Source organism: Chlorocebus sabaeus, chromosome 3, assembly GCF_047675955.1.
Source record: "Chlorocebus sabaeus isolate Y175 chromosome 3, mChlSab1.0.hap1, whole genome shotgun sequence".
NCBI lineage: Eukaryota > Metazoa > Chordata > Mammalia > Primates > Cercopithecidae > Chlorocebus > Chlorocebus sabaeus.
In genome coordinates this window covers 81481660-81496676 of record NC_132906.1, presented here as the reverse complement: position 1 = coordinate 81496676, position 15017 = coordinate 81481660, and the positions used below count along the sequence as shown (strand labels likewise).

The following is a 15017-nucleotide window of genomic DNA, read 5'->3' as shown; positions in this document are numbered from 1 at the left end:
AAAAGTACTAGGCCCCCAAAAGGGTCCTGTGTATGAGCAAGGAACAGTACTTGCACAGAAACCGAAATGTGCCCAATGACGTCCTACTAAGGGGAGTAACCTGCCTTCAAAGTCTGCCCCAAGGGACAACACCTCTCCATGGTTTGAACATTTTGCTGGGTTTCCCTCTGTTTCCTGCTAGGGACTCCTGCTGTCTTCCCAGTTCTCTAAGGGCATTATTGATGTTCTTCCCACCCATCATTTGTCAAGGCCAAGACATAACTAAATAGAGAGATGGGGCTGAGAGGCTGCTGGAGTATTTAAGATTGTAAAATTTAATAAGCATGCCTGAAAACAGTCATCTGCTATAAGAAGAATGCAATACCATTCAAAGTAATCTTCCAAAATCCCAAGAGGGAGGTGGTGTTTCACAAGTTACATGCCTGCCCTGCTCAATGGCACCACGTCCATATACTTTGAGTTCTTTCCTCCCCAGTGACTTCATCCCATTAGGGCCTTCAAATCTACTGTGTTTAGGAAACTTTAAAAGTTACTGGCAATTTTAGGGTAGACAATTTCAGATTAGAATATTTGAAAGGGGGCCAGGTATGGTAGCTCATGCCTGTAATCCCAGCACTTTGTGAGGTCGATACAGACAGATCATCTGAGGTCGGGAGTTTGAGACTAGCTTGGTCAACATGGCAAAACCCCATCTCTACAAAAAATACAAAAATTTGCTGGGCATGGTGGCACACGCCTGTAATTCCAGCTACTTGGGAGGCTGAGGCAGGAGAATCACTTGAACCCAGGAGGTGGAGGTTGCAGTGAGCTGAGATCGTGCCAGTGCACTCCAGCCTGGGCAACAGAGTGAGACTCTGTCTCAAAAAAAAAAAAAAAAAAGTATTTGAAAGGCATCAGGTGGTGGCTCACGTCTATGTCTATAATCCCAACCCTTTGGGAGGCTGAGGCAGAAGGATTGCTTGAAGCCAGAAGTTCAGAACAAGCCTGGGCAACAGAGTGAGACTTTGTCTCGATAAAAAATTTAAAAATTGGCTGGATGTTGTGGTATGCATCTATAGTCCTAGCCACTCAGGGGAGTGAGATAGGAGGATCACTTGAGCCTAGGAGTCTGAGGCTGCAGTGACCTATGATTGTGCCACGTCACTCCAGCCTGGGTGACAGAGCAAGGCTCCATCTCTTAAAAAAGAAAAGAAAGAAAAAAAAAAAGAATATTTGAAGAGGATATATTTACGGTCAAAAACTATCAACTTGTAGTGGATTAAATCTGCACAGCGATGTCTCTTTTCCCCCAGGGCTTCACAGTGTAGGTGCAGGTGCTGGAGCGAGTAAGATGGTTGGTGAGACGAACCTAGGCTTAGGGATTTGCTGGACAGATAATAAATGTTGTGCGCCATGTAATAAAATGTTGAGGGAGACAGGGGTGCCTCGTGAGAAAGCAGGGAAGGTGGATATGTATGAGGTCTGAACCATAGCAGAGATGCGAGCCAGGAGAGGAAGCTGTCGGGCTGGGGAATAAAACCTGGAGTCAAGTTAGAGCCATTAGAACACACATTCTCATGTGGACAGATGCCCATGGTAGAGAGTTGAAGGAAAAATGCAAAGCGTGGAACACAGTATGTTAAAACAAATAAGTATATCTAATCTATTTAATATAAGCTTATGGGTGTATGAAAATTTTCAGGAAATTTTAATAACAAGCTGTGAAGTAGAACTGCACGTTTATTATTATTCTTCTGCATCATTTAATTTTTTTATATGGTGATACACTATTATAATAAACTAATGTTTCTATTTTTTTTTTATTTTTTTGAGACGGAGTCTCGCTCTGTTCCCCAGGCTGGAGTGCAGTGGCGCGATCTCAGCTCACTGCAAGCTCCGCCTCCCGGGATCATGCCATTCTCCTGCCTCAGCCTCCTAAGTAGCTGAGACTACAGGCGCCGCCACTGTGCCCGGCTAATTTTTTTTTGTATTTTTAGTAGAGATGGGGTTTCACCGTGGTCTCCATCTCCTGACCTTGTGATCCGCCCGCCTCAGCCTCCCAAAGTGCTGGGATTACAGGCGTGAGCCACCGCGCCCGGCCAATAAACTAATGTTTCTAAAAGCAAAAGACCATTGTTCTTTGTACAGTAGGAGAATAGATATAAAACAAACAGGGACTATGCAATGTGGAAGGATAATAGGCTTAAAAGATAACAGATTTAAAGGCAAAAGAATTCTGAGAGATGATGAAGTACATACGTTGAAAAGAACACCTTATATTGTGCTTAGTTTGGTTTAACTGGTGTTCTAAAAATGTACCAAAGATGTTCCAAATACATTTTCAATCATCAAAATAGAAAGGTTAGGCCAGGCATACTGGCTCAAATCTGTAATCTCAACACTCTGGGAGGGTGAGGTGGGCAAATCACTTGAGTTCAGGAGTTTGAGACCAGCCTGACCAACACGGTAGAACCCCCTCTCTACTAACAATACAAAAAAATTAGCTGGGCATGGTGCCATGCACCTATAGTCCCAGCTACTCGGGAAGCTGAGGCACGAGAACTGCTTGAACCCGGGAGGCGGAGGTTGCAGTGAGCTGAGATCTCACCACTATACTGCAGCCTGGGCAACAGAGCAAGACTCTGTCTGGGGGGGGGGGGAAAAAAAAAAAAAAAGAAAAGTTAGCTTCTAAAAATCCCAATGCGGGAGCCCAGGAAGCATTATACGTGTTAACAGAGAGTGTCTCTAGATACTGCTGAAAAACAGACGGAAACAGTCATAGAGCAGCTGGGACAACCCCTCATGACTGGAAGGTGGGTTTCAGGACCCTCTGTAAAGGAGGCAGAGCGTCTGAGTCTTGCCCCTTAAGCCACCGTCTTATCTTCATAACATTAGTTGCATGAATGTTCATTAAGACAGACTTATCCATGACACATTGTGAGAAGGAGAAGGATCCTTCTAACTTTGATTTTAAGAAACTATTCCTAGATGAAAAAGAGAAATGAACTCCTCCTTAGAAATGATAGCTGAGTTATCTCAGGCTTTTCTTAAATAACAAAAAGCAAAAGCTGTAAGTAAATAATTATTACATAACACTAAATACAAACCTTATATGGTGAAGGTTCAATTCTTTCCCCAAATAGTACCTGACCAAGATTTTCAGATGGGCGCTTTCCTTCTGATGCTTGGCAAAAATCAAACCTGGGAGAAGAATATTTAAATTTTTACACATAAAAGGGAACAATGAAATATCAAACACCTAGCCAATCTTGAGAGCAGATTAGGTACTGATCATTCTAGTAGCTCTCGTAGATGAGTAAGAAATCTATCCACACCCCAAGTCCTATGTACCACATCTCCCCCCATAAAAAACACCTAAAATTATGCCTTCGAATATTTTGTTTTCTAAATAACTTTCTCTTATTAGAATGCATATTACAGGATCTTTTAAATTGACTCATTATAATTTATTTTTGTTCACTCCAATAATAAAATGATTTAGATCCTTATTATCCAAACAAATTTTGCATACCTTATCTCCCTTCTATATCTAATTCAAACCTTTAATTAAAAATGATATTTTAGTAATGTATGTCAAGTCTACCTGCAGTTGTGTCTCACCTCAGTACACTGGCCAACACATCCCAACATGTGAAGTATGGCTAAACAGACCCCCTGTGAAGACTGCTGTGAAGAAGATGTAGTCAGTCACCTATAAGATTCTCTGTGTTGTAATTCCCTTGTATTACTAATCGACTTTAATAAAGTTCTGTTTAAACATTACAGCTTAATTTCAGCTTTGCCACAGAAAATTAAAGGTCAGTTCTGTGCTCACCCTGGAATGATACGGGGAATATCTGAGATCAACACAGTAATAGAAATAGATTACTGAGATTCCTAAAGAGGCTGGTGGATCTCCGGTGATTAAAAACAATACTGCGGCTGGGAAGTTCCCAAATTAAGAATCTCCATTTACTGTATATAACAGATCCACTGACTTTTCCTAAGAATACCCACAAAGATTTAAAGATGTTTAACAAAACAAAAACTAGAAAAAAATTTAAGTATCCAATAATTAAATTATAGTCTACCCATTCATGTGTTTTGTACTCTTTTCTAAGACATACTTAAGTATATGAATTCTTTAGGATAGTCTTAACTTTTTTGTGTATGCTTTTCCCCACAGCAAACTATTTTCTTTTAAAACTCTTAAATAGCAGAGAAATTAGATTCAACTAAATTTAGGAACAGTTTTAGACCCAATATGGTATACAATGGTCAAATGAATAAAGGATATTCATGCAGCATTTTTCACAATATTAAAAAACTGGGCCAGGAACAGTGGCTCATGTCTGTAATCCCAGCACTTTGGGAGGCTAAGATGGAAGGATCACTTGAAGCCAAGAGTTTGAGACCAGGCTGGGCAACATAGTGGGATTCCATCACCACAAAAAATTTAAAAAAAAAAAAAAAATTAGCCAGGCATGGTGGCAAATGCCTGTGGTCGCAGCTATTCAGGAGGCTGAGATGAGAAGATCACCTAAGCCCAGCATGTTGTGGCTGCAGTGAGCCATGATGGCGCCACTGCATTCCAGCCTGGGCAACAGAGCAAGACCTTGTCTCAAAAACAAACAAACAAAAAACCTGGAAATAATCAAATGTTGGTAAACGGGAAATTAGTGAAACTAATTGTACATATAATCTATACAATTTCTTTTTTTTGGGGGGGACAGAGTCTCGCTCTGCCGCCCAGGCTGGAGCGCCATTCTCCTGCCTCAGCCTCCCAAGTAGCTGGGACTACAGGCGCCGGCCACCACGCCTAGCTAATTTTTTGTATTTTCAGTAGAGACCGGGTTTTACCATGGTCTCGATCTCCTGACCTCGTGATCTGCCTGCCTCAGCCTCCCAAAGTGCTGGGATTACAGGCGTGAGCCACTGTACCCGGCCAGAATCTATATAATTCTAAAATAGAAATAATAGCAGCCACTAAAAAGAGTGAGGTAGGCCGGGCGTGGTGGCTCAAGCCTGTAAACCCAGCACTTTGGGAGGCCAAGACGGGCGGATCGCGAGGTCAGGAGATTGAGACCATCCTGGCTAACACGGTGAAACCCCGTCTCTACTAAAAAGTACAAAAAACTAGCCGGGAGAGGTGGCAGGTGCCTGTAGTCCCAGCTACTCCGGAGGCTGAGGCAGGAGAATGGCGTAAACCCGGGAGGCGGAGCTTGCAGTGAGCTGACATCTGGCCAGTGCACTCCAGTTTGGGCGACAGAGCAAGACTCTGTCTCAAAAAAAAACAGAGTGAGGTAGCTATGTATTGATACGGAAAGATGCCCACAATATATTCAATGAGAAAAACAAGGTGCCAATCAAAAATAATAGTATGGGCCACGTGCAGTGGCTCACACCTGTAATCCCAGCACTTTGGGAGGCCGAAGTGGGTGAATCATTTGAGCCCAGGAGTTTGAGACCAGCCTGGCTAACATGGTGAAACCCGTCTCCACTAAAAATACAAAACTTAGCCAGGCGTGGTATCATGCGCCTGTAAACCCAGCTACTTGGGAGGCTGAGGCAGGAGAATCACTTGAACGCCAGAGGCAGAGGTTGCAGCAAGCCAAGATCGCACCACTGCACTCCAGTCTGGGTGATACAGTGAGACTCTGTCTCAAAAACATAAAAATAAATGTAAATATAAATACTATGAATCTATTTCTGTTTAAAACAAAAATGAATAAATGTGATTATACAGATTAGACTATTCAGAGAAAAAAATGTGGAGAAGTAGACATCAAAGTAGTTATTTCTGAGAACTGATTATGTGGGACATAAAAATTTTGTTTAAAAATATGTGGAGCTATTTATAATTTTCAAATGTTAAGAAAACAAAATACCTTTTTGTTCAGTCAGATAAAAAAGGAAATTCACTGTTTAGTCAGTGCTTCTGTTGTATTACAAAGAAATATAAAACAAAGATCACATTTTTAACCACACCTTGGAAGAGTACACCTTAAAAAATATTTTCAGGACGTGTACATTTTAAAAATGCATATCAATTTGTCCACAACTGTGAGAAAACAAAGTTCTCAATGTACAAAATCCTGAATTTTATATAAAAACCAAGCTGAAAAACTTACGCTGTGTATTCATAAGGAAGAACTGATTCCACTGAGTCAAGTCTGTTCACAAATAGTTCTATTTCGGCCTGAAAATAAGGAAACACAAAATTAGAATATAAACAACAGGACATAAAGCCTTAAGTCATACTTAGAATTGAAAAAGAATTTGACAATGTCTGAAATGTAAAATGTTATAATTCCAGTCAACTTTAAACAATTCTCTTACAAATTCATTCACTGAGTGGATTTATATATATTTAAAATATACTAAAATAGGGCCAGGAATGGTGGCTCACACCTATAATCCCAGCCCCTTAGGAGGCTGAGGTGGGAGATCACTTGAGGCCAGGAGTCTGCGACTAGCCTGAGCAATATAGTGAGAGCCCATTCCTACAAAAAAATTTTTAAATTTTTTAAAATTAGCTGGGCACAATGGCACGAGCCTGTATTCCTGGCTACTTGTGAGGATGAGGCAGGAAGATCACTCAAGCCTAGAAGTTCAAAGTTACAGTGAGCTATGATGGCACTGCTGCATTCCAGCCTGGGTGACAGAGCAAGACTCCGTCTTAAAAAATTTTTTAATAATTAATTTTAAAAATACAATAAAATAATTTTCAGAGTTGCAAATGTCTCCAATAGTTTTTAAATGCTTCCTAAATTTTCTAAAAAATTATTAAGATATTTTAACTAAAAGTATTTATCATATTAACATAGATGCTGTTTTTAAAAATCTGGTTTCCAAATTTGGTATTACACTCAGAAGCACAACAATTTTTATTTTTAAACACAATTTTTAGCATTTTCACAGCAAGCAACCAAGAAATGCTGCCAAGTTGGTTAGATATTTCTAGATTAACTATACTGGAATACAATTCCATGCACATGTGTACTCTTAAGCACACGGGGATAGACAACGACCACATGGTCTAACTTTGAAGGACCTCTTCCATCAATTTAAGAACAATGAACTACAAGGTAGTAGCAGTGAAGAAGGTGGCAATAACCAGATCAAGCTGAACATCAGGGTAGAGGGAGATAAGCTGTATGAACTTCCTGGGAAATATAGGCTAATTTTAAGCTACGCTTTCCTACTGTAGTTTCCAAAATTTCTCCCAGGTGTAGCTGAAGTTCTGCAGGACCCATAACGCTGACCCACCCTCTCAAAAAAGGAGCTCAGGCTACTCATGACAGAATTTACCAGCTGAGGAAGCCAGCAAGTCATGTGTGCCCTGAAATACTTTTGGTGCTAATCAAAAAATGACTCAGAGCTGTTTAGCTGAGACAAGTATTTATTTTATAGAGGTAGAGCTGTATACTGCCTGTGAACTAGTCATGAGGCTTCTGGGAGTGCCACAGAGCCACACTTGTCATTTTGATCTCACTTACTAGTGCTGTCAACAATCCTCTACACTTGCTAATATCCCCCAAACCAAGACGAGATGGTTGGTGTACAATTAAAACAAATCAATAGTCCACTGCCACCAGAAAGGCAGCAAAACACAGCAGGCAAGATTACAGGTTCTGTGGCCAGACTACCTGGGTTCAAATCCCGGTGCTATCACTTGTCTAATTGTGTGACTGTGGTCAAACTATTAAACATGTCACTTTCCTCATGGGTGCTTTAGCTTCCTCATCTGCAAAATGAGCATAACAGTACATCTCGGACAGGTGCGGTGGCTCATGCCTGTAACCCCCCAGCACTTTGGGAGGCCAAGGCGGATCACCCGAGGTCAGGAGTTCAACACCAGCCTGGTCAACATGGTGAAACCCCGTCTCTACTAAAAATACAAAATTAGCCAGGTGTGGTGCACATACCTGTCATCCCAGCTACCGGGGAGGCTGGGGCAGGAGAACTGCTTGAACCCTGGAGGCAGAGGTAGCAGTGAGCCAAGATCGCGCCACTACACTCCAGCCTGGGCAACAGAGCGAGACTCCATTTCAAAAAAAACAAACAAACAAAAAAACAGTATTTCTCTCATAGGGATATGGAGATTAAATAAGTTAACATTTATAAAGTACTCCAAATAGTGCATGACACATGAAATGCTATGCATTTGTTAAAATAAAACGAAAAAAATTTAGTAATATTCAGAAGAAGGAAGTGTTCATCCATTAAAATGCTCACCCAATATTCATGCTATACAACGGAGGGCATCAGCCTTTGTATGTAATACCAAATACAGTATCATATGTGGCCCCTACACCTCTACTCAAGTGAAATTATAACTCAACGGCAACACAGCCTTCAACACAGCTAAAAAGGTAAGAGGACTTGATACTGTAGCACGTAGTCTATCATGTAGACTAGAGCATGCTTGAATTAACACAAATACATATAACTGTTGTGAAGGCAAAATTCCCATTTAACAGCTTCCTTTGCCAAAATAATTTCCACTAATTAGAAAGGGTCAACACTACTATGAAGATAAGTCAGAATTCAAATGATCCATTTAACCTAATGAAGACTGAAAGGTCTCCAAAACACTAGTCCAGTTCCTATCTCTCGACTTCCTTCTAGGAAGGAATGTGGCTATTATACTCCACACGACTTTTCTAAGTTTTGTGTTTCAAAATCTGTACAGCACTGTCAACACATAAGCCATGTCCCTCTTGCTACGATTAAGCGTATTCCTCACTCTCAACCTTTCTCAGCACGAAATGATTAAGCAAGACTCTGAGGCTGGGCTGCCTGGGCTTAAATGCTGCCTGACACCAGCTGTGTGATTCTAGGCAAGTTTCTTCACTTCCCTGTTCCTCAACGTTCTGATCTGTAGAATAGAAGTGATGATAATCCCTACTTCAAGAAGTTTTTGAGAAGATTCAAGAGCAGCACCTGGCACAAAGTACTGTATTTACTATGACATAGCCACGTCCAGCAGAGTTTTAAGCAATGATGGAAATGTTCTTCAAATATGGTGGCCACCAGCCACATGTGGCTATTGGACACTTGGAGTGCAGTCAATGTAGCTGAAGAACTGAATTTTAAGTTGTATTTAATTAAACGTAAACAGTCCCAGGAGGCCAACGGCCTCTGTGTTAGACCAGAAACAGAAAGAACAGCACAGGAAAGAACAGCATGCTGCTCAGCACCATTTATAGTCATGTGTCACTTAACGACAGGGATGTGTTCGGAGAAACGTGTCATTAGGGGATTTTGTCATGGGACCATCACAGAGCATACCTCCACAAATCTAGATGGTGTAGCCTACTACACACCTCGGGTATATACATGGTGTGGTCCATCACATACTTAAACAACATGTGATTGTACTAAATATTGCGGGCAACTGTAACACAATGGTATTTGTATAGCTAAACACATCTAAACATAGAATAGGTACAATCAAAATGCAGTCTAAAAGGAGAAAACATTACAGCTGCATAGGGCACTTACTGTGAATAGAACTTGCAAGGCTGGGAGCTGCTCTGGGTGAGTGGGCGGTGAATGAATGTGAAGGCCTAGGACATTACTGTACACAACTATAGACTTATACACTGTACACTTAGGCTATGCTAAATTTTTTAAAAATAAGGTAATTACGCTATGATGTCACAATGGCTATGATGTCACTAGGCAATAGGAATTTTTAGCTCCATTATCGTATTATGAGACCACCGGTCTGTCGTTGACTGAAACGTTATGTGGTTCATGACTGTATATAACATCTCTTCATCTATTTAACACTTTTCCTCTAGTCACTACAATCTTTTCTTTTCCCGGAAAAACGATGCTAATTGTATTAGTCTATCTAAGAGGCTGGCAAACTTTTCCTGTAAAGGGCCAGAGAGTAACTTAGGCTTTATAGGACATTGGGTCTCTGCCACTGCTGTAGTGCAAAAGCAGTCGTAGACACTACATCCACAAGTGAGCATGGCTGTAGCCCAATAAAACTTTCACTTACAGCACTGATATTTTATTCTCATGTAATTTTCACTCATCACTAAATATTACCCTTCTTTTGATTTTTTTCTCCAACCACTTAAAAATGTAAAAACAATTATTAGCCTGAAGGCCCTACAAAAACAAGCAGTGAGCTGGATTAGAATTCTAGTACATCCTTCAGCACTGTTTTCCAGGTATTTTTCAATATTATTTGAATTCAGATCTCAGAGGGTCCAACACAAGGCATAAAGTTTGAAAGCCTGAGGCCATGTGAAAAATTTTAGGACATTGTCTCAGGGCATATAAATTTAGGGTAAATGTTTCTCCCATCTCTACCCAATCGATGAAGTAATACAAATTTTTGCTTAGATTATGATGTCCTCTCTGAAGTTTCATGAGACAACTTTTGGCTCTAAGAATCTAAGATTGAGGGAAAACATTATTCTCTTTTTCTGCATTCTCTCTTATCTCCTTTGAGTCTTAATCTTCTGAATCACCTATCTCCTTGATCATGCCAGCTGCTCTTCTCAGGACCTTGCCCTATTCTCATATCTTTCTTAAAAGGCATGTCATGGAGAATCATAGCAGAGTTTGAGATTTACATGTTAAAGTTTCATGTAAGTATAGAATAACATTGTTACTTTCATTAGCCTTTCTACCCAGAAGCTAAAATTCTTCAAGGACAGTTCTTTATTTCCTTCTTATGTTCTAAACTGATGGCTTGGAGCTCATCATCTCAAAAACATGGTAACTGTTTCTCTTCAGATACACTTTCTCAATTTGTCCACGAATAAATTAATTTACTTTTTGCTGTCTCATAATAACTTGAAGAGAGCTTCTGAAAATATATTTCCATTAGCTTTACATTATGCTACATATGGAGATTTGTACCACTGGCAAATTAAAACATTTCATGTGCATTCTCTTTTCTAAATTTAAAACCCAAATTAGCCTCAAGCATCAGTCCTGGAAATCTCCACTGTCAGCACTCCCCATGGATTTCTCTCTCACTCCATCTCACTCAGACCTTAAGCCAACCCACGCCACATTTCCTTTAAATTTCATTTTAACCTTTAAAAAACAATCTTGCCAAAACTTTAGAAATCAAATTCATTGGTTCCTTCTAAAACTACAGCAAATCTTCCAGTAACTCTAGAAACCAGGAAAACTTCTTTTCCAGAAACCATGTTAATCTTCTGTTTATGTAACTTGGTGTCTTTTAAACCAATTACTATCACTCTTACTCCATTTTAGTACATAGCCCAAGGGGGATTTTCAAACCCTTTCCTCCCTTATTTTCTTATCTGCATTTATTAGTTTTTAATCCATCTACGTTTGGCATTTCATCTAATATCAAATACCCATTAAATTTACCTTATCTGCCAACCCTTCCTGATCTCATGAAGCAGCTTCCAATTCTCCTTCTTAGACAGAATGTATCAGAATGCTGGGTTCACTTCAAATCCTAGGTCTACTCTTACTAAGCGCTTCTGAATATAGGAACTGAATGATGTAATAATAAAACAGAAAATAGTACACACAGAAGGTCATCCATAATTGGCATGTAATAACTATAACAAATAATAAACATAGCAGCTGTAATCTATTATCTTAAAGAAACTGGCCATTCCTGAGTCTGAATAAAGGTTTATTGGTATAAGGGTTTCTGTGAAAGGCTCTTCCTTCCTCTCGTCTCCCATTCATCCAAGTAGTGCAAGTAGGCTATTCCAGTGTTTTTCAAGAACACTAAGACAGACAGCCTTCTGAACCTTGTTAATGCCTATTCATAATGCTTGTCTTCTTCACTAGTCTAGGGAAAAGGAAGATAATAATTGCCATGCACAATTCTGATAGTAGCCTTAAGAATTAGGGATTCCTTGCTTCTTTAACACGAGGAAACAAGTTAAAAAGCTGGACTGCAGAAACAAAGTAGGTAAACTCAACTGCTGCTGTCATAACTTTTTATTTCTGTTGCCTATATTCCTCTACATTTCTTCCTTCTTATCTCTTCTGACACTTTTCCACACTACTTTTGTAAGAAAGTCTATCATAGATATCAACACTAAATTATGGACCTATTTTTTATGTTCAGCAAAGTAATCAAACACAGCTTGAATATTCAGTTATCTTGGCGTTCATAGCACTTTCATTCTTCCTTTTCTAAACTGTGAGAATCTGAAATTTTAAGAATGATCATCTCACACACGCTGAGGAATGTGAAGTCAATTAAAATTAAAGTCAACCGTAACACAGAACATAGAAGAGAGCCATTTACAATAAATTTGTAAATATGCTACATTTGCAATAACTCTAAATATCAACTCTTGCAGCAAGACAAAGAAATTTCAAAAGTATCATAAGAATGAGAACCTGCCAATATAGCAGTGGAGCAAATGTTAAAAATTGGAAGAAAGGAAATGAGACTGCCGGGAGTTTATATGGTTTAAGAAAGGGCTTTGGCCGGGCGCGGTGGCTCAAGCCTGTAATCCCAGCACTTTGGGAGGCCGAGACGGGCGGATCACGAGGTCAGGAGATCGAGACCATCCTGGCTAACCCGGTGAAACCCCGTCTCTACTAAAAAATACAAAAATCTAGCCGGGCGAGGTGGCGGGAGCCTGTAGTCCCAGCTACTCGGGAGTCTCGAGGCAGGAGAATGGCGTGAACCCGGGAGGCGGAGCTTGCAGTGAGCTGAGATCCGGCCACTGCACTCCAGCCTGGGCGACAGAGCGAAACTCGGTCTCAAAAAAAAAAAAAAAAAAAAAAAAAAAAAAGAAAGGGCTTCAAGCTGAACCATGTGAAAGTATGCCACAGATGTCATGACATTCACCCCTATAAAACATAAATACGCAGATAAGTATGAAAAAATGTAAACAACTTGATTCTAGGTGGTCTAGGTGAGTAAAAGGCGATCATTACATTACTCTTTCAACTTTTTTGAATTTCGAAAATTGTCACAATTAAAAGCTGGAAAAAGGGCTTTAAAGTTGAGAGTAGACCTTAGTCTCACTGTAAAGCAACAGAAGCCAAATGAGAACAGTAAGAAATAAGGATAAAAAAGTAAAATTTAGGGTGGAAAAATGTTCCAGGAACAGGAACAATGATCTCAGAAGAAGCCAACTTATTAAATAGGAAAAAATAGTAGAATTTGCAATATACTTGAAAACCAAAGAACATTCACAACAACAGATCCTGAAGACCATGAAAAGCTCAATCAGCCAACACATGTATTTAATGCCCATAAAGTCCTATACTAGACATTTTGGATGATAAAATAATACAAATTCATGAACACTTGCCTTCAAAGAATTTATAATCCAGATGGAAACACAAGGCATGTGATAAATTTGAATATCTGTCCTTGTCTACATCTTATGTCAAATTGTATTCTCCAATGTTGGAGGTGGAGTTTGCTGGGAGGTGACTAGATCATGAGGGTGGATTCCTAATGAATGGTTTAGCACCATCCCTCTTGGTGTTATCCTCCTGATAACGAGTTATTGTGAGATCTGGTTGTTTGTAAAGTGTGGCACCATCCCCCATCTTTCGCTCACTGTAACCATATGACACGCCCACTCCTGCCTCCTCATCTGCCTTGAGTAAAAGCTCCCCGAGGCCTCCCCAGAAGCAGAGAGATGTCGGTGCATGCTTGTATAGCCTGCAGAATCCTGAGCCAATTAAACCTCTTTTCTTTATAAATTACCCAGTCTCAGTATTTCTTTATAGCAATGCAAGAATGGCCTAATAAAGAAACTGGTGCTGAGAATGGGGTGTTGTTATAAAGATACCTGAAAATGTGGAACTGGTTTTGGAACTGGGAAACAGGCAGAGTTTGGAGGGCTCAAAAGAAGACAGAAAGATGAGGCAAAGTTTGGAACTTCTTAGAGACTGTTTAAATGGTTGTGACCAAAACGTTGACAGTGATATGGACAGTAAAGTCAGGCTGCTGACGTCTGAGGTGAAAATGAGGAACTTACTGGGAACTTGAGCAAAGGTCACACGTGTTACATCTTAGCAAAGGGCTTGACTGCATTCTATTCATGCCCGAGGGATCTGGGGAACTCTGCACTAAAGACTGACAACCTAGTATATCTGGCAGAAGAAATTTTTATGCAGCAAAGTGTTCAACAGGTAACCCGGCTGCTTCTAACAGCCTACCTTAGCTGAAGGGTCAAATAAATGATTTAAAGCTGGAATTTATATTTAAACAGGAAGCAGAGCATAAACATTCAGAAAATTTGCAGCCTAACCATGTGGCAAAGAAAAAAAAAAGTTTTTTTCTGGAGAGAAATTCAAGTAGGCTGTGGAGCAACCATGTGTAAGGGGGCCAAGTGCTAATATCCAAGACTACAGGGAAAAGGCTTCAAAGGCATTTCAGAGACCTTTGCAGCAGCCCCTCCCAAAACAGGTCCAGAGGCCCAGGAACACTGAATGGGTTCATAGTCAGACCCAGGGCCCCACTGCCCTGTGCAGCCTTGGGATCCCAGCATCCAGGTCACTCCAGCTCCAGCCATGGCTCAAAGAGTCCGAGGTACAGCTCGGGCTGCCATTTACAGAATACAAGCCATAAGTCCTGGGGGCTTCCATGTGCTGTTAAGCCTGCGGGCACACAGAGTTCAAGAGTGAAGAATGCTTGGCAGCCTCTGCCTAGATTTCAGAGGATGAGAAAACCTGGGTGCCCAGGCAGAAGCCTGCTGCAGGGATGGAGCCTCCACAAAGCACCTTTAGTAGGGCAGTGTGGAGGGGAAATGTGGTGTTGGAGCCCCATCCAGAGTCCCCGCCAGGGTACTGCCTAGTGGAGCTGTGAGAAGGGGGACATTGTCCTCCAGACTCCAGAATAGTAGATTCACTGGCAGCTTACACTCTGTGCCTGGAAAAGCTACAGGCACTCAAAAACCTGTGAGGGCAGCTGTGGGGGTTGAACCCTGCAAAACTACAATGGTGGAGCTGCCCAAGGCCTGGGAATATTTACCCAATGCCTATACCTGCTTTGTGTCTTGGAAGTAAGTAACTTGTTTTTGCTTTTTTATTTTACAGGCTCATAG

General features: G+C 40.7%; 1 protein-coding gene across 1 annotated transcript in view; it reads right to left on the bottom strand.

Moving 5' to 3' along the window:
- Window positions 1-15017, bottom strand: part of TM9SF2 (transmembrane 9 superfamily member 2) — a 73688-nt gene that overhangs the window by 49366 nt on the left and 9305 nt on the right. The window contains exons 2-3 of the mRNA XM_007960763.3: window positions 6111-6178; window positions 3087-3180 (exon numbers count right to left, since the gene is read on the bottom strand). Coding sequence (XP_007958954.1) covers window positions 3087-3180; window positions 6111-6178 — 162 coding nt within the window. The remainder of the gene's footprint in view (window positions 1-3086; window positions 3181-6110; window positions 6179-15017) is intronic.